At 49.7% G+C, this 24,290-nt stretch overlaps 1 protein-coding gene across 6 annotated transcripts in view; it reads right to left on the reverse strand.

Annotated features, from left to right (window-relative positions):
- Positions 1-24,290, reverse strand: part of MTMR1 (myotubularin related protein 1) — a 1,542,631-nt gene that overhangs the window by 151,709 nt on the left and 1,366,632 nt on the right. For all 6 annotated transcript variants that reach the window (XM_069612748.1, XM_069612750.1, XM_069612749.1 and 3 more), the window contains one exon: positions 21,969-22,145. In XM_069612748.1, the coding sequence (XP_069468849.1) occupies positions 21,969-22,145 (177 nt within the window). The remainder of the gene's footprint in view (positions 1-21,968; positions 22,146-24,290) is intronic.

Consider the following 24,290-nt stretch of genomic DNA (forward strand, 5'->3'; position numbering starts at 1 on the left):
GTTTATCCCATCTTTTAAGGTCCTTCTCTTTCATCGTCAGAGGGGGGAAATTTGCCTCGTATAAGTCTGAGATCTCTGGTGACATTGATGCTCAAGTATCGGAGTGTGTTTAAGCTCATTTTCATGCATAGGGGTGTGAAACGTTCTGCATCAGCGTCCCTGCTTTTGTCTATTGGGAGAATGACTGATTTTCCTGTGTTTATTTTAAGGCCCGCAAGGTCACCATACGTCTCAATTATCTCTATTGCTGCTGGAATTGATGCTAGGGGGTTCGTCACGTGCAGGAGTATGTCGTCTGCATAAAGTCCCAATTTGTAAGCATGACCCTCAACCGTGATTCCCTCCACCCTTCTATCTTGTCTTAATCTTTGGGCAAGTGGTTCCAGTGAGAGGACAAAGAGTATGGGGGATAGTAGGCATCCTTGTCTGGGGGATAGTAGGCATCCTTGCCTGGTCCCTCTTTTTAGTTCGAACCATCTTGAGTAACCCACAGTGAGCGCTACACAGGCTCTTGGAGGAGTATATTGCCTTAATGCCCCGGAGTAGCTTTGGTCCTAAGCCTATTTTTATGAGGACCTTATCTAGGAAATCCCGGGCCACCCTATCAAACGCTTTCTCAATGTCTATTGAGAGAATCGTGGGGTCTCCTTCCAGCCACTGTGCTTTGTTTATTAGATTGAATGTTTTTCTCATTGTATCTACTCCCTGACGTCCCATTTTAAAACACATTTGGTTAGGGTGTATCTGTTTTGGTAGGTGTATTTCCAATCTTAACGCAATAACTCTGGCGTATATTTTTGCATCAATGTTGAGGAGCGATATTGGGCGATATGAACCACAGCATTTGGGGTCTCTGCCTACTTTGGGTATCACTGTAAAGAGTGCCTGGGCAAATGATGCAGGTGCTTTACCAGTCTCCAAGATATCGTTAAAGAGTGTCACTAGAAAGGGGGTGAGGATTGGGTAGAATGTTTTACAGAATCCGGGGGTGAAGCCATCGTCTCTGGGGGCCTTCCCTAACTTGAGCCATTCAATGGCTTTCTGTATTTCATCCCCTGTGATTGATGCCTCAAGAGCCTCGGCTTCAACTTTGGATAGTGAGGGGAGGTGTGATTCTGTGAGGCATGAGTCGATGTCCCCTGCAGGTGCTGTCCCTCCGCTAGTGTACAAGCCTTCGTAAAAGGTGGCAAATGCCTATTGAATTCCCTCCACTGTGCTCTCTACTGTATTTGTTTGGTTGGTGTCCAATCTCTCTATTTCACTGACATCTCTCGGCTCGCCGTTTACGTAGCCGTGCCGCTTGGATGACATCGGCCTTTTCCCCTTTTTCGTAGAATTTTTGTTTTAGAAATTGGAAGTTCCGGACTATTTTTCCCTCCTCAAGTGCCCTCAGTTCTTTTCGCAAATCTTTGGCCCCCATAAGATGTTTTTGCCTAGCTCCAGGGGAAGACTGGGCAAGCTTCTCAGCTGCACCTATCTTTGCCCGGAGACCCTTTTCTATAAGTGAGCGTTCTCTTTTTTTTCAGGCACCTTCTCTGATAAGGATACCTCTCCATGTGGCCTTGGCTGCCTCCCACACCGTCTTCCCCTGTGTCATTAGTAATGAAGAATTGTTTAACCTCTTTTCTATTTCTTCTCTAAAGACCGGGTCTTTCCATAGGGATTCATTACATCTCCTTTTTGAATTCCGGGGTGATAGACCTTCTCTATTTAAGTCTACTGATAAAATATTGTGGTCTGACCACACTAATGGGTGGATGTCAGAATGACCTAGTACCTCTAGCAGGCCTTCTGATATAAATAGAGAATCAATTCTCGTGAGGGTGCTGTGTGGGTTGGAGTAAAAAGCAAAGCTCCTATCCCGTGGGTGAAGATGCCGCCAGCTGTCCCTCAAGCCATATAGTTCTAGAGCCGTGTTGACCGCCACTTCCCCCTGGCCTCGGGGTTCGCACTGCACCTCATGTTTGGTTGGTCTATTTAGGGTTGTGTCTATCAAGGCATTAAAGTCTCCCCCAAGAACGAGGTGACCCTGTGTCATTCCAATTATTTTTACTGTGGTCCTTTACAAGAATCTTGTCTGACCTTGGTTAGGCGCATAGATGGTTGCAAAGGTAATTTTTGCATTTTTTATGGATCCGGTAATCAGTAGTGCTCCCCCCTCTGTGTCTGCCCAGGTTTTCGTGACCTCCATGTGTAATCCTTTGCGTATCAGGATGCCCACCCCCGCCTTTTTGAGGATACTCAAGCTCGAATATGTTCCACCTATGAGGCCACTGGGTATCTTACGCTTGTCGCCTTTTTGGTATATGGTTTCTTGGAGAAATAGGATATCAATGTCAGACCTCCTGAACTCGCTAGCGACTAAGGATCATTTTGTGGGTGAATTTAGACCTTTGATATTCAGTGTGCATATTCGGAGTGTATCATTTTTGTGGGCTCCCATTATTGCCGCCATTTGTGGTGGGTGTGACGTTCGCCTGTGTGTGTGTGTACCAAATCTGCTTTTCTTGCCCATAGTGTTAACTGTTACTTGAACCTTTTCGGTTTGTAGAATGATCTCTAGCATCCCCCCTGTCTCTTCTCCCCCCTTGTTCCTCCCCCGCCCCCCCTCCGACCTCCCATGTCTCCCTCCCCTTGAGGCACCCGATCCCTCCCAGTTAAGGTCACTAGGCGAGTACGAGCCACCGGCGAGCTCTTTGAACCCAACCCCTTCCCTTTACACTGCATTGTCGGGTGCCCCCCCTGTACCCTTGCTTATCGTTTTTCAGTTAGCCACAACATTGTAAACCATGAACTTTGAATAACTTTTATAACAGTGTTAAATATCCTGTCACGTTAGAGCTCATGTAATATGCTATTCAAGGCTCTATGTGTCTTTGTGGTGTAAAGGATATTACTCTGCTCACCAACCACAACCCCCCTGGTTGGTCGACCTGTGTGAGAGTCTTCGTGTGTTAGTCGGTCCTTGATGAACAGATGTATCCTCACGGTGCATTGGGTGAGGATGTGTTAAGTTTGATGAATTTTCTTGATCCTGGTATTCTCTGCCTTCTTGGTCGCTTGATTTGTCATCCTGTGTTTTTTCCAGTTTGCGTCGGTCTGAGGCGCGTTCTTCTCCTCTGACTAGTTCCCGTATAGTGTTGATTTTCAGTTCTGCAATGATTTTATGCCTTTGTCCGTCCAACTCAAACGTAATAGAGATGGGGTAGCCCCATCTGTATCATATTCCCTTCTCCTTAAGCCATTTGGTCAGTGGTGAACGTAGTCGTCTTTTGGCAAGGGTTAGGGATGGCAGGTCTTGGAATATGGTGATTCGTGCTGTATTCAGTGTTATTGCTCCTTTTGTTTTGGCCTTCTCCAGGATTTTAAGCTTGTCAGGGTATTTATGAAAGCGAACTAGGACAGATCTCGGGCCTCTAGCTGGTCCGCTGGCTCTGTGGAGCCTTTCGATTTTTGTGACATTGATGGATTCGTCATCAAAGAGGTGTTTTAGGATCTGGTGGACAGTGTTTTTTAGGTCTCCTTCAGTCTCTCCTCTTTCTGGAATCCCAAAAAAGCGAAGGTTGTTTCTCCTTTCTCAGTTTTCAAAGTCGTCCATCTTTAAAATCATGTCTGCCTCTCGTCGCTCTATTTCACTTAATCAGAAGTCTATTTGAGTTTCGATAGTGTCAAGAGAGGACTGGTTATGCTGTACCTCTAAGTCTGTCTTCCATTTTGTCCAGCTTGCTGTTAATCTTGTCCACTTTGCTGCCAATGTCAGCACGCATACCCCTTATTTCGTCCAATAGTGCGGCGACGTCCCCCCTTGGTGGCCATTGAGTCTCGAGTCCCTGCAGCCATTGTCGCTGTTGCGTTCGGGGGCTGGGGGGGTTGTTCTTGTACCCACCAGGGAATGCAAATATGGGTAATCTGTCTCTGCACTCCATGCACTGATGTGTTTATCGCCGGTCGCCTCATGGTGGTGCAGCAACTAGGTGTTTTTTGCTGTGTTTCATGCTTGATAATTAGGAGTGCAGCGCTGGTGGTCGCCTGGGGTGTCTGGCTGTTGCTACCCCGGGGGTATGTTTAGAGTTAGATTCAGAGTACGTGGAGTAACAGAGTTGATTGGAATTCGCTTGTATGTTGGGCCTCGGGTATCAGATCTTGGTGTTGTTTATTCGAAGATATCCGTATATGGTCTCAAGCCCGACTGGCTTGATTGTCTCAATTGCATGCAGGAGACGCAGGCAGGCGCACGCCCCAAATCGGGGCCCACACACCTCTGTCTCTTTCTCTTGGTTATTCCGGGGTGTTATCTGATGTTTCTGCCGGATCTGCAGATCTCTCTTCTGGTTTGGTTTGGAGACACAGTTGGTCGTGGTCTTTCAGAAAACAGTGTGGTTACAGGGTCCAGAATACCAGGTCTGTTTGCGTTCAGACGTCTAGTATTTTTACTCTGTTAGACCAGGGTGACGATCCCTGCTGGGGGTTGTGTTCTGGGTCTACTGCAATGTTTGACCAGGTTTCGTCGTCTTTTGTCCTCATTAACTTTTTAGATTGAGAGGGGATCAAAAAGTAGGCCTTCTGTCATGTGGCTGGTTGCGTGTATTAGAACAAGGTTGTCTGGTCTAGGAGGTGGGTTTGCCTCTGGTGAAAATGAGAGCAGATCTCTCGATGGATGTTGATGTTTGATTGATGTGTCTTGCCGCCTTCCCAGTGGTGGGGTAAGGCTGCTGAGCACAGTAGTGTGGGGGTGGTATGTCTTAGCACTATCCTGGAGTGGCTTGTGCGATTATGGGGGATGATTAGTGGCAGTGTGGGGTGTTTGATGCGCGACAGTGCGGCTTGTTGCTGAGTGGAGGGGAGCAGAGTAGTTTACCCTCTGTCTGCCGGGCTACTTTTGATGAGTTTTCGTATCTGTTGCATGGACTCTGCAGCGGGAGATCACCAGGTTGCGTTGAGGCACCAGATCTCACTAATTCACCAAAGTAGCTTGTGCAGCTGTTGGGTGTGTTTGGTGGCGTGGGGTAAGCACCATGTGCACTGCAGTGTTACACCGCACTACGGAGTCTCAGGGTCTAGTCCGCTCTCCCCACGAACAGCGCTTCAGTGCCCAGCCACAGCACGCTCCTGCGATATCCATTGGGCCTGGCCTCACAATGCAGAAAGGGTCGTCCCTGGTCCACAGGGTGCGTTATATCAGTTGAGGCGAAGTATGTGCCTCTCTTGGAACGTTTCCGCAGGGTTCTTTCAGTAGGGAGAACGATATCTGGGTGGTCTGTTGCTCAGTTCTCCTACCGTGTTAGGATGATGGTACCTAGAATCAGCAAAAGTTAACTTAGGCACTGCATGATGATCCGGTCTCGGAAAGCGCCACAGTGCGGTAAGAGGGGGGTGAGGGAGCGGGACAAAACAGCGATGAGAGACGGAAGCCCTGGGTGTGAGTTGGCTGAGATCTCTGCTAATGCACCATATGCTTTCGCAGGTTTTCCTGTTGTGAGGCAGGTTAGACTTTTTCCCGACACTCCGTGCAGCGTACTGGTGTTTGGGGGCTTACGCTGACATTTGTATCTTTTGTATGGGGGTCTATGTCTAGGCTCCATATGTGACTTCGATCGATTTGCATTCAGTGAGAAGGCCGCTGCGACAGGGTTTTGCAGCGAACAGGGAAGTAGAACCTGTTTCACAGTTTTGTAGTCTCTGCTGTCCAGTCGGGATTTCTGCAGGGTGTATCTCGTTGTGGTGGCGGGCTGCTTGCTTCCGTTAGGGACTCTCCGTTGGGGTACTCAGTTGGATTCAGTTCCCTACGTTTCACCAGGGACACGGCCACTGGTTGTCTCTCGCGCAGGTTTCACCGGCGGGTGTGGGCCGTAGGTTGAGCTGGTTTTTCTCTGTAATGGCATTACCGATTTTGATCGGAATTTCTTCCACTGCGTGCTCTGCGAGTCCTCCAACACAGGCAGCGTTGTGGTGTTGTCAAAATGGGGGCAAATGGGTGCACATTTGCATATTTGGGGTGGGGGGGTCAAGGACACGGAGAGGCTCTATCTTGCGTCCTCCATCCGTGCACCCCCTGGTGGCCGTCCAGAACTGTTATTTTCACAAGACCATGAATAAGGATCCAGGGGAAGGGAGACACTTTCTGGATTAAGGAGCAATATCTTTGAAAGATTTTTTGTTGGAGGACTATTGCTTTACCCATTTGAACATTTCTAAAACACTGAAGGCCAAAGGCATTATCCTTTTCAATTTAAACTTCATTTCCTTAGAATGCGAGGGTCAGAATAGCACTTTGGACACAGGACAGTTTTGTTTTGGACATTCTGACGCTGACAGAGCGTAGTTTTAAGTTTGGGTAGGGAAATGCCTTTAGTGCAGGGACAGCAAGGCATCTTCCAAACCCCTTTTATTTATCTATTAAAGTCTTTAGCCAAACCCATGTCCTAACTGGTGTCAGAGTTTCATTCCTGACTTCTCACAGATTCCTCCTTTTAATTGAACGCAAGCTGCAGAGTAATGCGAGAGCAATCTATGATTGGACAGTGCTATCGATCCTTCCTCTGTAGCTGCTTTATTACTGCGGTTCTTACAGACCAGTCAGGTGACACTGGCTAATGCAGGTGCAGAAACACTGTACATGATGCAACATAGGGAGAAATCAGGACTTGGAATGTATGGGCTGAGATTGTGAAGCTGCTTATGCCCTAGGCTAGGTAACTGTCTAACTTGTTTGTGACAGCCTGGTCATCTGACTACTGTGACGAACCTAGCGAGGTCCTCACTGTTTTCCAAGAGAAAGTCTACCCTCATGTGGCCAGGGAAAGGCAAAAGCTACCTAACTTCCGACCCTGGGGGTGGCTATCTGTGGGAGGACCACATGGTGGCAGAGCACCCAGCGGGAAATAGGGGCGACTCAACAGAAGAGACATGGTATACCTCCCCGTATCTAGGGGATCATGACATCCATTTATTTCCATCTGTTCTGTGTATATCATACTGTGAGATAGAACATCCAAGTTAAGGTAACAGAATCACCCATACATATCCTTATGATAAGACTGGGACGTGGAGGAGGGTTCGGGTAATGAAGATTACTACGACCGCAAAGAACAGTGGGCGTACTAGTTGTTGTGAACATGTGACCATTGCCGGGAGATTAAAAACCGGCAGCAGAAAACAAAGATGGAGAGAAGGAGAATTCACTCCTGATGCCTGTTGGGAAGCGAAAAGGAAGCAGACTGTTTGCAGCGAAATTCAAAAACAGCAGTGGAAAACCAAGAAGGAGAAGTCACTCCCGATGACAATCTGGGCACTGAAAGAAAGCAGACTGTATTCCTGAGTCGTGGCGAACCTGGAGATGCCGTTCGGAGCAAGCCCCAGGGAGGAGCCTTCCTGCTGTAGAACTGTGACCAGAGATGGCTGCTGGAAGGAGGCAGATGCGGAGCAGAGGCCCGAGGGCAGACGATGCGTCAGTCTGAGCCGACGGCAGGAGGCAGACAGAACCAGTGGGTACGAGTAACGACAAAGCCGCCAAAGAAAGCCAGTGAGCCTACACAGAAGGGTTGGGAAGCCAGGGCGCCTTGTCTGGTCTGCAGCATACTGGAAAGAGTACCAAATTGAAGCTGGGGAAGCTCAAACTGGGAGATAGGAACCCTGGAACCATGTATAAAGGTCCAAGAGCTGTATGGAAAAGAGACAAACCATTGTATGATTGGAAAGCAAGTTGAAGCTAAAGCCAATATGGAACAAGTTACTTACCTGTATCTGTTGTTCTCCAGCATGGGTCTGGCATGGATTCACATGCTCATGAATATTCCCCGTCATCAGGCTGGGAATCCTCGGTAAAGAAAAAACCAGTATCAGTTTCGTTTCTGATCTGTCTTTCGTAGTAATAACCAATCACTGGTCTCTGCGTCATACTGACCACAGCCAATGACTGCCCTCTACCTAAGCACCGCCTCTGGCAGCCATCTTCAGATTTGGAAGCACGTGAAGTGGCAGTATGACCAAGTGAAGAGCCGCAGAGGGGTAGGCGGGAGGGTTCGCATGTGAATCCATGCCAGACCCATGCTGGAGAACAACAGTTACAGGTAAGTAACTTGTTCCTTCTCCAGCATGGGGTCTGGCATGGATTCACATGCTCATGAATAAAGAATACATAGCAGTACACACATGCACAACCACGGGAGGTGGCAAAGGCTCAACATTAAGCAGTACATCAAACTCAACATTAAGCATCTTACCTCCTCACCAGGCTCACCTCAGGCGAACAGGTTGCGCAGCACTGCTTGGCCGACCCTGGACTCCTCCCTGGAATCCCGATCGACGCAGTAGAATTTCGTGAAGGTGTGCGTCGACCTCCACGTAGCAGCCCTGCATATGTCCAGCAGGGGCACACCAGAAAGGAACGCCGTGGTAGCTGCGATCGCTCTGGTGGAATGGGCTCTTGGACGGCCAGGCAGCGGTCGGTTTGCCAACCGATGACAGTACATGATACAGCCGGAGAGCCATCTGGAAATGGAAGCCTTCGAGAGAGCCTTCCCCCGATTGACAGGTCCAAAGTTCACAAAGAGTTGTGACGTCTTCCGAAAACACTTTGTGCGGTCCACGTAGAACTTCAGCGCTCTAGCCACATCCAGCGAGTGCAAAGTCCTCTCAGCCGGCGACGAAGGCGACGGGAAGAACACAGGCAACACCAAGGGTTCGTTGAGATGGAAGTCCGACGGTACCTTGGGCATGAAGGAGGGGTGCGTCCTAAGCACTACCCTCGTGTCGTGAAAAGTCAAGTACGGGGCCTTGCATGAAAGGGCCTGGATCTCTCCCACCCGTCGTGCGGAGGTGATGGCCACAAGAAACGCTGTTTTCCACGACAGAAACTTCAACGGGGCCGAGTGCAGAGGCTCGAACGGAGGTCCCATGAGCTTGGTCAGCACCACGTTGAGCTCCCACGCCGGGGCCGGAGCCTTCACCGGCGGGAACGATCTGAACAGTCCCTTCATGAACTCTTTCACCAGACGATGAGACCACAAGGACGTCCGGCCCGTGGTTCTGGTGTATCGGGAGATCGCAGCAAGATGAATCTTGATGGACGCGTGTGCCAGTCCAGCTTTGGCCAGCGTCAGCAGGTACGGCAGTACCTGGGGAGCCGTAATCCGTAGAGGGTTAATCTTCTGTGCGTGGCACCAGACAGAGAACCTCTTCCATTTGTGTCCGTAGCATTTAAGAGTCGAGGACGCCCTGGCCTTTGCAAGAACCTCGATGCAGTCGGCCGGTATGTCGTATCCTCCAAACTCTAGCGCTGCAGGAGCCAGGCCTGCAAGTTCAGCGATTTCGGGTCGTGGTGGAGGATGGCGCCTCCTTCTCTGGAGAGTAGATCCGCGTCCACCGGCAGCTTGATTGGCGGGGACGCTGACAAGTCCAGAAGGTCCGGGAACCATATCTGCCTCGGCCACGCAGGTGCGACGAGGATCATCCTGCACCGTGACCTCTTGAGCTGGTTGACGAGCCGGATTAGCAGTGGCAAAGGAGGGAACGCGTAGAGGAACAGGCCCTCCCAGGGGAACGAGAAAGCATCGCCCATGCTCCTCGCCTGGGGAAACCTGCGGGCGAACCTCCGGCACTTGGAGTTCGTCGCCGTCGCGAACAGATCGATCTGGGGTGTGCCCCACCGTCGGAAGAGGCGATCCACTAGATCCTGCCGTAGTTCCCACTCGTGGCACGAGCGCAGCTCCCTGCTGAGTGAGTCGGCGATGGTGTTTTTTATCCCTGCCAGATGAAACGGCACCAGAAACATCCTTTGGGCGACGGCCCAATGCCACAGGTCCTGCGCCTCCTTGGACAGCGCTGGGGACCTGGTTCCGCCCTGTTTCCTGATGTAAAACATGGTGGTGGTGTTGTCGGTGAAGATCCTCACCACCTTGCCCTTGAGGGACGGAAGGAAGGACCTGAGGGCCCAGAACACTGCACGGAGCTCCAGGACGTTGATATGGAGGGACTTCTCCGTCGGGAGCCAAAGGCCTCTCGCGTGCAGATTTTCGGTGTGCGCTCCCCACCCTTCCAGGGAGGCATCCGTGGTCACTGTCTCCTGGTGGTCTGGGGTCTGGAAGTCCATGCCCGCCGTCAGATGCGCGCGGTTGCCCCACCAACGGACCGCTCGGCGGAAACTCTCGTCGAGTGTGATCCTCTCCTCGAAACTGCCAGTCGTTTGGATCCAGCGCGCGTCCAGGAACTCCTGCAACGGGCGCATCCGGAGCCTGCACATGGGAATGAGGTAGATGCAAGAAGACATCATTCCGAGGAGGGACTTGATGGACCTCACCTTGGCCGTGTCGTAAACCAACATCCGCTGTACCTTGCCCAGGATGGACCTGGTCCTTTCCTCCGACGGGGAGGCCAGAAGGGACACTGTGTCGAGCTTCGCTCCCAGAAACAGTGCGTTTTGCGCGGGTACCAGGTGGGACTTGGCGTAGTTCACGGAGAATCCCAGGTCCGTGAGAAGTTGGACGGTCCTTGCCGTGTGCTCCACGGCGAGCTCCTTCGTCTTGGCTCGGATGAGCCAGTCGTCCAGGTAGGGGTAGACGTGGATCCCCTCGCGGCGCAGCTGCGCCGCCACCGGTGCAAGGCACTTGGTGAATACCCTGGGTGCCGACCGTAGCCCGAAGGGGAGGGCTTTGAACTGGTAGTGACGCCCTTGGACCACAAACCTGAGGAATTTTCGGTGCCCCTTTAGGATGGGAATATGGAAGTAGGCATCCTCCAAATCCAACGACGACAGGAAGTCTCCTTCCTCCAGCTGACCCAGGACGTGCTGGAGTGTGACCATCCGGAACTTCTGCGCCTTGATGAACTTGTTCAGACGTCGCAGGTCTAGGATGGGGCGCCATCCTCCCGTCTTCTTCTTCACGAGGAAGTATCTCGAGTAAACACCGGAGCCCCGAAGCCTCTTTGGGACGAGTTCGATGGCGCCCTTCCTGAGCATCGCCTTTACCTCCAGGAGAAGCTGAGGGACGTGAAGCTCTTTCCTGGCCACGGGGGGGACGCGCGGGCACCTTCTTTGAAACTCGAGCGCGTGGCCCCGGACTAAGGCGTCCAGCACCCAACGGTCGGTGGAGATGGACTCCCACACGCTTACGAAGCTCGCCAGCCGGCCTCCCACCGGGGTGCTTCGGTGGGGGCCCGACCCCAAGGCCGGTTCAATCCTGTTTCGACAAGGCTTTGCCGCCTTGACCTCCTTGGCGACGACGGCGGGGTCCGCCAGACTTGCCTCGTCCTCTGTAGGCCTCCTGAGACGACGAGCGGGCCGCTTGACGGTAGGTGGAGAAACCGCCGCCGGAACCTTTGGAGGCGCCCTTGCCTCCGCTGCTCCGAAAGGGCGTCCGTCGTTGCTGCAGAACCCCAAGGGCCCGGGCCGTCTCAGTGTCCGCTTTAATGGCCTGAAGGGAATCGTCCACTGTTTTCCCAAACAGGTTGTTCCCATCGAACGGCATGTCCAGGACTCTGGTCTGTACGTCTTGACGGAAGTCCGTAGCCTTGAGCCATCCACGCCGCCTAAGGCACACGCCGTTGCCCAACTGGCGAAACCCAGTGTCGGCGATGTCCGTCGCAATAGTGATGGCGTGGTCCGACGCCACCTCACCTTCCTGTAGGATCTCCAGGGCATCCGCCCTCTTGTCGTCCGGTAGGAAGTCCAGCAGGGGAGCCAGTTTGTACCATAGCTCCCTGTCGTAGCGGGCCACGATAGCCAAGGCGTTGGCCGCTTTAATCGTCGTCGCTGCAGACGAGATGACCCTGCGTCCCATAGCGTCCAATTTCTTTCCCTCGCCGTCCGGTGGGGAAGTCGATGTGGAGGCCGCACCCCCCCCGCTTTCTTCCTGGCCGCCGCGGAGACGACGGAGTCCGGGGTAGGCTGCGCCCGGAGGCACAGGGGGGCCGCGTCCGGGACCCGGTACTTCTTCTCGTACCGGTCTCTTCTAGCTGGCGTCGTGGAAGGGTTCTTGAGGAGGGCGAGGCCCTCATCCCAAATGTCGTCCAGTAGAGGCACCGCGAGGACAGTCTTCCTCTTGGCCTCGCGCCGTTGATAAAGGAATCCTTCCTTTTTCTTCTCCTCAGGGCAGAATTGGAAAAGCTCGGATGCCCTGGCGATCATGGAGAGGAACGATCCAATCTCGTCGGGCGGAGAAGCCCTGGTGGGAGGTGACGACGGTAGATCCTCGTCGTATACCTCGTCGTCCGTACCCGTCGCTGCCGTGTCAGTCCCCGTATCATCCCCTCGGGTGGACGGGGAGGAGGGCTGGACGGGGCGCGACGGCTGAAAAGGAGGTGGATGCTGAATCGTCGTTTTCTTGGGCGGGGGAAAACTAGAAGGTCCCGGATCCCCCGACGGGAGAGGTTCCTCCGTCGGCAACAGTAGTCTCGTCCTTATCTCTGAACATAAGGACTGTATAGCCAACAAAATGGCCGCCGAGTTGTCTTGCGGCGCTGGCAGAGGGGAATCCGACGGGCGATCAGGGGCCCCGTCGGCACCCTCGACGATGTCGTTGTCGCCTGCGTCGGGATCCATCCCGACGGGCCGGTCTTCTTCCACGCCAAGGCCGTGGCTTAAGACCTCAATCAGCTCCTCCTCCGAGGTTGAGGCCGAATCTACGACGACGCCCTGCCCCCCCTTTTTCTTCCCCGCCGGGGATTTCACGGGGGTCCTATCAATGGGCACAAAAGAGGACTCCCTCCGAGGTGGCAGGGAGACTCTGAGCCCCGAGGTCGCCACCACTGGTGTAGCCTCCACAGGCTGAGCCAGGGCCGCCGCGACAGTATCGATAGAGGGCTTGGCCGGATGGATTAAGGCCTTCACCACCTTAGGTGCGCTCACCGCCTTATCCTTGAGGGGGGGGACACTGCCTCGCTCCCCCTCCGATGGGGCCTTCGAGCTCGACCGGGGCCTCTCCAGGAGCTTCGCCGGGTGCTCGCCCTTCCTCTTACCCGACCCAGAGCGTTGGCTCGTGGCTGAAGGTGCCGGGGAGGGTGCGCCCTGCCTGGCGCCCGTAGAGCCCGACCGTTCGGCGCTCCCGGTGCCAGCGGACTCGCGGTGCTTGGCCTTGTGTTGGACCCCCGTCGCCGGGGCGTCCTCAAAGGTCTTAGAAGACCGCTCGGATTTCTTCCTCTTCTTCTCGCCTGACGGGCTCTTCCCTTCCAGCCAGTTGGCGAGACGTTGATGGCGGTCCTTCATGGTCCGCTCCGACATGTTGCCGCAAAACGCACAGTCCTTCTCCACGTGCGTCTTGTCCTCATGTAAGCAGTAGAGACAAAAGGAGTGTTCGTCCTCCTTAAAGACGTTCTGCAGCTGGCATCCAGGGCAGATCCTGAACAGCTTTCCAGGCGTCGAGGTTCCCTTCTCCTGGGCCATGTCCGGGCCAGAGAAACTTCTGGAGTCCTCCAAAAGCGTAGCTCGACGAAATCTTCACCCTTGAGGGGCGCAGACGAATCCGACACGGGTCCCCGTTGATCGGATGGAGAGTCGGTGGAGCTTGAGGCTCTTTTGACCGAAAAAAACGAAGTTTTTGAGAAAAAACGTGAAAAAATAGCACTAACGCTCGAGAGCAATAGCACGAGGATCCCAACACATGAACGTGCGGTAAAAATCTGAAGATGGCTGCCAGAGGCGGTGCTTAGGTAGAGGGCAGTCATTGGCTGTGGTCAGTATGACGCAGAGACCAGTGATTGGTTATTACTACGAAAGACAGATCAGAAACGAAACTGATACTGGTTTTTTCTTTACCGAGGATTCCCAGCCTGACGATGGGGAATATTCATGAGCATGTGAATCCATGCCAGACCCCATGCTGGAGAAACTTGGGAACGTGGATAGAAATATATATAATTTAGAAAGGCCCGGCAAGGAAGTGTACCAGGCATGGAAAGTGGCAGATCTGGGACTCTCACCCAATTGTGAACTGTGCAAGGAGAAAATATTGAAACCACAATTATGGGGAAAGGGAATGTCCCTGAAAATACTGAACTGTGAATAAAAGTATTACACAGAGTCCTGGCAGGAGAGAATACCGAGAACCCAGGCAAAAGTGATTTGTGAATGGAAGTATTACAGAGTTCTAGCAGGAGAGCAGGGACCGAAATTGACCGGCGCTGGGGGCTAATTAGTTCCTTGTTTATGTCACAGAGCACCTGATAACACTGCCAGTAATTATTTCCAGGCGCTGACATCTGCGCCTGCTGTATATTCAATCTGCTGTACAAGTTTTCATTATGACCACTAGGTGGCGGCATTCTAAGGAGAGCCGCCTGCGGTAACGAATGGCCTTTGTAAATATGCCAGCTGATTGTTCAAAAGGCATTGAAGCGTATTGGAGTCCTGCAAAGGGCACATACTATGCTATCTGATGCACCCAGTCTTTCGGATGCCATGCTTCTAATTTTACTCCTAGACTGACAGTTTTATGCAACGGGATTAATCTCATGCCACAATGAGGAGGACCTACCCTAATTTTATATCAATGCTAGCAGAATGTGCGAGTGGTCTGCACTACCGATCGGTTGTATGCTCTGTGGCAGACCTCTGAGCCAGTCCAGCCATGGAAAAATTCTCCAATTCACACGGGGGAATTTCATCATAAAAGAGTCACCAAGCTGAAATTGAGGACCACAAATAAGCAGTCACATTTAGCAGTGATGGCGCACTGGGTTGATAAGGTGTGTAACTCTGCTATCTGCATCCTTATAACTTGGGTAACATACATGTTGGTCTTGCAGCCCTCTACCTTTTATGACTTCTAGAACTGAAGAGTTGTATTGGGTTTGTGCTGCTGCCAAATGAGCTTCTAAAAGGCTGATCTTTAGAGCTGAACGATTTAAGGCCTTTTAACTTAGCAGACAGTTTCACACACCCTCCCTAAATATTCACATTTTGACATCTCTTTCAAGTTACTGAAGGAGACAGAAAAAGGTCACTAGTGCCTGAAAATTTGAGGCCTCGGATCTTGTTGCTTTTGTAAACACGATGACCGCAGCATTGTTGTTTCAAACAAGTTCTCATTTTTGCTTGAAGTACATTTTAAAAAGGCACAGTGCCGGCCATATGTTATAGGAAACTGGAGCACTTTGTGTGGGTGGGAAAGGGAAAAGGAAAGGGAGAGGGAGAGGTCAAGTGAAAGGGGTTGTAAGTGCTGAGGTTTTATCCCTTTGACCATAAGCTACATTTATGGTAAGCGCGCCAAAAACCAGAGTGGAAACGTGCTGTAAATATGAATTCCTACTTTATTATTGATTATTTGATTATTGGTAGTGGTGGTGGTGGGACTATCTCAGAAAAGAGAACTCTAGCTCAAAATAAACCCTACAAGTCAAATGCTTTTCTTTATAATGCATAAATGTATGTGCAGATTGATTTTTGATGGGAAAATGAGAAAACAAGTTGCTCCATGTTCACTAGTAAAGTATTACATCAGTGCAATGTTTCTGGGTGTTAGGCAGAATCCTGTGCAGTGCCCTTAGGGACCACTACACACAATTAAGACCACAGGTGGCAATATTAGTTTTTACCTTTGGTACAAGCCCGTACTACTAAGTTATAGTGGTAGCAGTAGCAGAGCAGCCAGGCTTATCTCAAGAGTATATGAGCAGTAGCAGAGATTACACAAAGAGACCACAATTACTGTGACTCAAGCAAACACTGACTCAAGGTTTCAGGTAAAAAATATAAGTACATTTATTTTTAAACCATCAGTTATAAACACAACACCTCTATTAAACTTTTTAAAAAAACCACACGTTAAATATACTACAACTAACCAATGCACTTTTTACAGTAAGTCTCAAGGTAAGTACCCTGTGTTTGAATGAACCGGTGTTATGAACAAAACGAGATATCGCAGATACGATTGCGATCACTTTTTGACAGTTCGGTCTACTAAATAAACGCGTATCTGTGACATGAAATGCTACCGGGGCAAAAACACACCTAGCACCTGAGATACCCAGAGGGAGTTGGAGGCAAAAATCACAGGCAATATTTAGGTTAGGCAGACAGTATCGAGAAACACTCAGAAACAGGAATTCAAAAGTCAAAGGGTCGGAGCCAGGTTTAGATGACACAGGAGGCCTGTGCCAAAGATCACACCGTTAGACAGTTCACGATTCCGTATAGCCCAAGAGTACTTGAATATTGTCAATGTTCGGAAGCAAAAGTTATAAGAAGGAGGGAAGACAAGGACGAGCCTTGGAGATGAAGAAAAGGGGTTCACCCAGTTTCCTCGAGTAGAACACAGTACCGTATTTCTACGATGCAACTAGAGCCCTGGCAGTTGTTCCTGTTGGTTTCCCATAGACCCACGATTCCTGGAGCTCCGTTGTGAAGGAGGATGTCTGAAGGGGGTCTGCACCACACAGGGATGAAGCCGGCAGCAGCGACAAAGAAAAGGTGTGCTCTTTAAAAACAGGAGAGGCTCAGCAGGTGGCTATCCGGACCACTACAGCAGTGTGCAGCGATTTCGACCATGGCGAAGATCTCTGGCTGAAGATGATGAGCTGGTTATCCCCACCAGGCTCAAGGGAAGAAGACTCCGGACTGGATCTTCTCTTAGTCGTCGAAGGGTAGCTAGCTCAGGACTGCAGCAGGGCTTCACCGGGACGGGGTAGTTGCAGCTGCCGTAATTCTCTCCTCTTCTCTTCGGTTCCTTGTAGTTCCAGAGGCGACTGACTTCTAGCCCAAGAGACCTGCCTTTTATGCGCAAAAAAACCCATTCACACAGCCTGGCTGTCAATCACGCAGCAGAGGGGTTGTCCAGCCGGGACAACCACCTCAGCCAATCATGGCAAACTGCGACTTGGGTTTCCTAGGATACCCTGTGCAGGGGGTGACTACACCCCTCCCTCACATTCAGCCCACCTAGACACCCAGGCGCCTTGAGTAGGGCTTCTCTGTAGAAGCCGGCCAAAAAGAGGGTGAACAAAGAAGGCGAACCTAGTTTGCCGCGCAAAGTAAAACACAAGAAGGACTTTGACAAAAAGAAATGGCGTATAAACCCAACCAGAGCCAAAAGAAAGACTATTTGGTATATAATAGCCAAGAAGAGTACCACATGTATCCAATATAATCGCGGTAGAAAAGTTAGGGTAGATACCACTGCCACCAGCCAAGTCTAAATGTTAAGAGCAAAACAATGCTCAGGGAGGTACAGACAGAAAAGGGGTACCGATTAGCCCTTTCCAGTACTCCATGTAAGATGGGCTGTACTGGGTCTGTGGTAAAAATGACCATGTAGAGTAAATGGCAACTTTACCTTTCTCTGGGGGACAGTAGTCAGCCCTAGCGAAATGGAGTCAGAGGGAAGTCCAAAAGACAACCCTGGGTTACTACACTGAGGGTGCGGTGTAACCCATACAAGAACAGGGGCACCTGGAGTGGTATGCTCCAGTGCCCAAGATCACACAATGAGTAACAACACATAGGCCAAAACACATGTAAGAGTGGAAAAAGATGTACACTCTTACCAGGTGGAAAAAATGAACACCAGAAATCCAGCAAAGCTGCTGGGGGACTCACTAGGTGAGGGAAATTAGCCCTAGAAGGAGAATTCTCCCTAACACTGGGCTGCTAGAAACATTTTTAGTGGCTGTTTGCATATCTGCTATGTGCTTGAGGCACATGGTAACTACACTGGACATGTGGAAGTCTTACAAAAACAAAAGCCCTCTGGCATTCACGACAGCTTTCATGTAAACTTGCACTTGCACTTGCAGATTGCCCAACAGTGCTACTGCCATCTGCTAGACAAGATGAGCCTGGCAAGAATACTGGAAAGCATTTGCCAATCCGTGCAGTGTGCTTGAACATATGGAAACTGCAATTTAAATTTAATGTACCAATTTTACTTTTTTAATGGTGTGGGGATGTAGAATTGCAGCAGGTTGCATCGAACGGCTGTGCCTTTACAATGTGTACAAACATTAGAAAATGTCAGCAAGCACTATGTGACAATTGTCAATCATAAATGTGTTATGAGGAAATTGCAATGAATACGAATTAGGCCCTTCCACCTTCTGCACAATGTGTTGAGGTTTGGGGGACCAACAAAAACACTGCAATATAAAGTGCTAAAAAAAGTGCACTTCACTCATTGTGGCAAAACATTCTTTGCGGAGATTGCATGGCCACTGCCATTCTTTTTACAGATGTCAAAAATGTAGTATGTCTGGGGTCCAAATAAACCTCTACTGCATTACCTTCATTTTACCCCACACCGCTGTACTTGTAATGAGGTCCTATGTACTCACAGTCCGTGAGGGTGTGGGCAAGGTGTGCAACAGTGCAGTGAGGGCAGATTCTCTTTAGAGATCATTTTGCCACAGCCAAGAGGGTGTAAAAGCAGTCTGCTGTAATGTGCTTCAGTATTTAAAAGGTTTACCTTACACTTGGTGTGATCCATGCACCAGGGCCCAGAACAGAGATAAAGCTTTGAAGAAGAGAAGAGAAAACCTGACAGGCTACACCACAAACCTTTTAGAAGAGGGAAGACTATGGAGATTTATTAGACCATGATACATGGACCAAGTCTTGTCTCATCAGTGTTGAAGAAGTACTGCGCTGCAACTTCTCATGCCAGTTGCACCATAGGTAGCACCACCAACAACAGATTGCATTCCACCTCGGGCAGGAGGGGAGAATAGAGAGAGAGAGTTGCAGATGTTGCGAAAGAGTCCAGTGGAAGGACAGGAAGCATCCAGGTGGATGTTAAAATCTCAGAGAAGGAGGAGTTGAGTGGTTGAGGCCGGGAGGGGGGAGGAGAGGTCCGCCCACTCAGAGAGGAAGGATATCTGACCAGGTGGTCGATGGATGGTAGCCACAGTAAGAGAGTGGCCAGGAGAGAGAAAAAGCCTGCAGATGAGGCATTCGAAAGAGAATTAGACCTGCGTAGGAATGACCGAGGCAGGAATCCACTCCGGGAAGAACAGGGCTACACCACCTCCAGAACGGTTGGATCTGGGCGCGGAGAGGATCTTGTAGCCATCAGGGAGGAGTGTGTCAAAGCTTGTGACAGAGCTGGCCGTGAACCATGTCTCAGTAAGACCGAGGACATCAAGGTCACGTTCTTCCAGGAGGCTTTCAATGTCAGAGGAGTGTTTGACATCTGAGCGAGAGTTGAGAGTGGCAATATGGAGAAGGTTGCCATCCTTGAAAGACTTCCGGGGAGGGGTACAAACCAGAGGTATGCCCTGCGGAGGTGTAGAAGTAGCCCGAGGGGGGGGACAGAAGAGGAAGGAGGAGAGGGCAAGGTAGCCAAGGAGGAGACAAAGGGGTGGGAGGCAAGGAAGCTGTGGAAGAGAGAAAGGGGACAGCAGGAGAAGAAAGGAAATTGATGAGGCGCGGAAAGCGTCTATTAAAGAGAAGGTTGGCCTGAGGGCCTTGGACCAAGATGGTGCCATTCCTTAGAGGAGTGGAAGGGGGCCAGGAGGGCCTCCCATTGGGTGCCAGCATTAATGGGAGAAGAGAAAGGAGAAAGCACAGAGCATATGAAGAGTCCATAGGTCTGGCGAGGGAATGACAAAGAGGATGTCGGTGAGGGTTTGTCTGGAGGAAGCACTTGTATAGGTTTCAGTGATAGGGTGGCCTGGGTTGCAGACCAGGATGTCCTTTTTAAACCAGACTTAGTAAGGAGAGCAGGATAGTCAATAGAGAAGCAGTTAGAAAAGATAGGAGAAAGAGCACCATAGAGTAGGTGGGGAGAGGAAAGATGTGGTGTTGGAGGGCAGGGGAGACACTAGGGGAGGACACACGGAGGGTAAGCAGACGAGAGAGAGTGGGGGGGAGAAAATAGACAACTGACAGATATGACAAGAGCTCAGACAATAGTAGAACAGTTTGCCAAATGAACGATATGCTAAGAAGACAAAAACCACGGACAAAAAAAGAACAAAGTAGTTGGCAAATGAGAACCTGGAGGAAGGAAAAATGCAGCGGAACAATGTAGGACAGGGCAGTCAGTGAGGTGAACACAAAGCCAAAAAACCGCACCAGGAGAAATCCGCAAAAGAGGACATAGATGGAGGGAGGAATATAACAGAAAAACACAAGGCAGTATAAGCAAAACAGGGCAGTCAATGAGGAAACAAACAGAAATATACGAGAGCGGGAGTCGAAGAGTGAGGACCTAAGGAGGCAAAGATAAGGCAGAAAAATGGGACAGTATGTCAATAAATGAACAGGGCAGTCTAGGAAAAACAGAGGGGCGTGTGGGAACAGGTGGGAGCGCGTGGGAAGTGCGCGCAGCACGCAGTCAGGAAATTGCGAGGAAGTAGGGGGACACGCGATCAGGGGGTTGCGAGGAACCGCACGATCAATGATTGCGAGGGACCACGCGGGCTGAGGCGCGTGGCAATGCGCGGAGCACGCGGTCAGGAAATCCCAAAGGAAGTTGGGAGGGCACATGATCAGGAAATTGCGAAGAACCACGCAACCAGGGGGGCACCACTGCGAGCAAAACCAGGGTGCAAGTGCGAGGAACCACGCAATCAAGGATTGCAAGGGACCACGGGGGCTAAGGCTTGCATGCTCAAGCGAGGCCGAGAAGAGCACCAAGACGCATGACGATCACGGACGTTCAGGGAATGTGCCGACCGAGTGTGGTGAAGGTTGGAGGGGGCTCTAGAGCACCCGCAATCGCGGATTGCGAAGGACCACGCAAGTCGGAGGCGTGAGGGGAGGCGAGAGGGAGAGTGCTTGGAGCATGTGGGGGCAGCGCCAGGGAGGAGTGCTAGGGGCCACGCAGGTGAAGAGACGAGGAGCGCATGAAGAGTGGGTGGAGGTGGCTGGGGCGTGCATGTACAGCAGGGTAAGAGGGTGCAAGAAGAGGGCTAGGAAGTGCAGAGCAACAAGTTCTATGGATATCCTCCATCCAATACACCAAGGACAGACCCTGGGGCTTCTTCAAAGCGATAGCCACCTGCCTCTTTGCCGGTACCAATATGAACTGGGCCTGGCGGTGTCTTATTTTATATTGCTTCCCACAGGGATCGAACCCCATAAATACACTCTTGGGTGCATTCATAACTGGAGTGCAGTGATCACTGACCTTTGATAACACTGCCTGCCAGTAACACCTGACCACCGAATAATCCCACAGCATGTACCAGAACCCCACTGGCCTGAAACCACACCAAGAACAGACGCTGGATCAGAGTATCATTCATCGCAGGTAGCTTAGCCGGGGTCACATGTACTCCATGGAGGACATCAAATTGTAGAAGTTGAAACCGTGCGTTTCTGGAGACCTTGCAGAGACCTTCCAAAACTTGATCCCATATTTTCCCCCAGTCCACCTCTGAAATCTGTGAACCCATAGCCTCGTCCCATTTGCTCTTAACCATTAGGTCCTGTAGAAACCCTGGCACCGCCCTCCCACTGAGTACGTAGTACCTGCATTAGCAAGCTCGTCCAAGGCTTATCCCCCAGTCTGTGCAGGTAGCTATATCGTGGCTGTTCTTGGCCCCCCAATGGAAATAGCAACAACTTTTCTGTATTTATCCCAACAATGTCCGAATGTTTCCCAATATCTCCAGTAGCATGGGCAGGTTATCCCATGGATTCCCCATGTATAGCAACAAGGTCATCCACATACAAAGAATGTGTCGCACTCCCTTCGCCAATATCCTCGCCTCACTCATCTCTTTCCGAAGGTACTGTCCCAGTGGCTCCAATGTTAATGAGACTAGTATAGGCGAGACCGGGCACCCTTGCCTTGTTCCTCTGCCAAGCCTCTACTGCACCAAAACCCCCTAGACCTAAGTATTAAATAGAAATATAATTTGCATAAAAATAGATTTATTGAATCCCTTGGCTTGAAATCACTTTATATTATGCTAACATGGATTGTTTGCGTAAGATTTTTTCTAGGTTGTTCATCAATACATACATTTTTCTGAAATTAAAAACAAATATTTTAAAACAAAAACATCAAATGTAATACAATAATCATTGTACATACCTGAGGTCTCATTCTAGGATTCCATCGAACATAATAGTTTACCCACAATTCCAAGTGGTTTAGACTAGCAACGGGATACAACACATGATTTTCATAATTTACATAGAAAGGGTTAGTAAACTCATCCACTTGACTGTTGACGTAGGACCATAAAGAAATCGTCCTTGTGTGAAGGTCCTAATAAAAACAAATGATACATATGTGCTTTAATATAATGTCCTAAACCACATACTTTAAAGCTTAACAATACACGGATATATTCAATTTGGGGTTTGATTTCATCCAAAAGAACAAGGTAATCTGATCCATTCATTTCACAGATTCGGTACACTAGTAGACACTTCTTTCAAAACTAGGTATCACGCGCTCCCAGAAGTGCACTGCAAGTGCTGTTTTTCGGTTAGATTGGGCTCGCTGTGCTGTGTACATTGCATCTCACGGTGATTGTAATTGTCGTTGGATGCTTCGGCTGGCTAGTATCTTGAGCGCCCCTCTTTTAGCGATGCTTGAATAACCTGCTTTCCAATTGCTCTACTGCTATAAAGGTACAACAATATTATTATGCGCTCTTTTGCTGATCTAAACTGTTTTGATGTAAGGAACGCTTTAACTATTTGACCTAGTATACTTTTTAATAGCAAAACTGGTTCTAAGCATTATTGCGAGGGATTCAAATAGAATTGTTTGGTAGTTGCCTTTCAAAAAAATGAAAAAAATACAAAAAAAATATATAATTCCATTTAAACATCTTTGGTGCAACTACAAACTTTCTAAAGATTTTAATTTCTATTTTGTCCTATTGGGGGATTTATGGTCAGACCTTTACCCCCAGGGGAAAGCAGTATAATTTTTCTGTGAGAGGACTGATCTTCAGTCATTCTAACATGGTGGGAGGCCTCCGTAGTGGGAGATGTATTGAGCCTACCATGACTTGTTGCAAAAGTACTGACATAACGGTAACTTCAAATAACTTGGTAACGTGTCCCGTGGCCGTACAGACGCCGCATGAGAAAGTCTGTGACATAATATCACTGTTGGACCGACTTGATCTGGTTGCCAATGATATACTGCCCACTGTTACCATATTGCCTGACGTTGATGCTAACGGATACCACAATTAATCCACCATGCACGGTGGCTCAAGTTCATGCAACTGTAGCTGATCTACCAAAGGTGCAAGATACTGGATATTCAATGCGGGAGATGCATGATCTTGGAAAGGCCGCATTGGTGATTCATGTGAAAAATGAGTCGATCCAATTGCGAAGATCGGGATCATTGAATTCTATAGATATGAACTTTGATGCTATGAATGACATTTCTGTATTAGGCCCAGTGGTTTTAGCAGAACTAGACAAGAGGTTTAGGCTCTTTCTTGGCCCAACTCTTCCCCTTTCACAGCGTTAAGGGGGTATTGATGATGTTAGCCTGTTTTCAAGGCAAAATCTGATTGTTAACTCTCCTAGATTTACAACGGCATTAGCTATATTAATAAGTAGCACTCAAGGGATGGCTCCTTTTGGCTCCTGTTCTCACGATCATCAACCGAATGGACAGTCCCTTGATCTTGCAGAAGTTATCTCTGCGATAGGTAATGATGGTCTGTACAACTCATCACTAAATGATAATAAGCATCAAGCAGACTTCCCTTTGCCTGATATGTCTCCTCCATCTAGTTCAAACGATCCATATTCCTTCCCTGTCATTATTAGAATTTTAGATCTTCTTGATAAAGGACGTGATGTCACTCACCTTGAGATGAGGGACATCAAATATACCATCAATGCTATTCTTTCCAAAATTAATCATTTGGAGGGGTTTATCATGGCAAGGGAGTCTTGTAGGGGACCTGAAAAGGAATCAGGTGTGGCTGTTATGGTCGTTTGTTCTCAGACAAACATAACATCGACCTCACATACGTCGTCCCAAACCTTCTTTACTAAACCGGCTATTGTGGGTACCAAAACGGCTCAGGGATACTGTAAAGTATTGACATCTGACATACAATCTATTTACACTTCACCAAAATTGGCGGACCTTAGTCCAAACATGGCCATTTTTGCCAAAAACACTAAGGAAATGAAATCTATTATTCAGGATTTGAAAGAATTAAGTGAACAAGTGCGACTTGGACCGGACAGGGTTGGGGCTATGGATGACAAAGGCGATAGCAACCAGATGGTGAATAAAGGTGTTCCACCTCATGAAGTAGGAGGACTATTGAATAGTCCAACAGCACTAAATGATATTATTGAACAGGAAAATTGGAGGGTCAGAAGGAGACCTTGTTCAATTGTACTACAGTATTCCTGTCACACCGAG

Source organism: Ambystoma mexicanum, chromosome 5p (genome assembly GCF_040938575.1).
Source record: "Ambystoma mexicanum isolate Mex_15411 chromosome 5p, UKY_AmexF1_1, whole genome shotgun sequence".
Taxonomy (NCBI): domain Eukaryota; kingdom Metazoa; phylum Chordata; class Amphibia; order Caudata; family Ambystomatidae; genus Ambystoma; species Ambystoma mexicanum.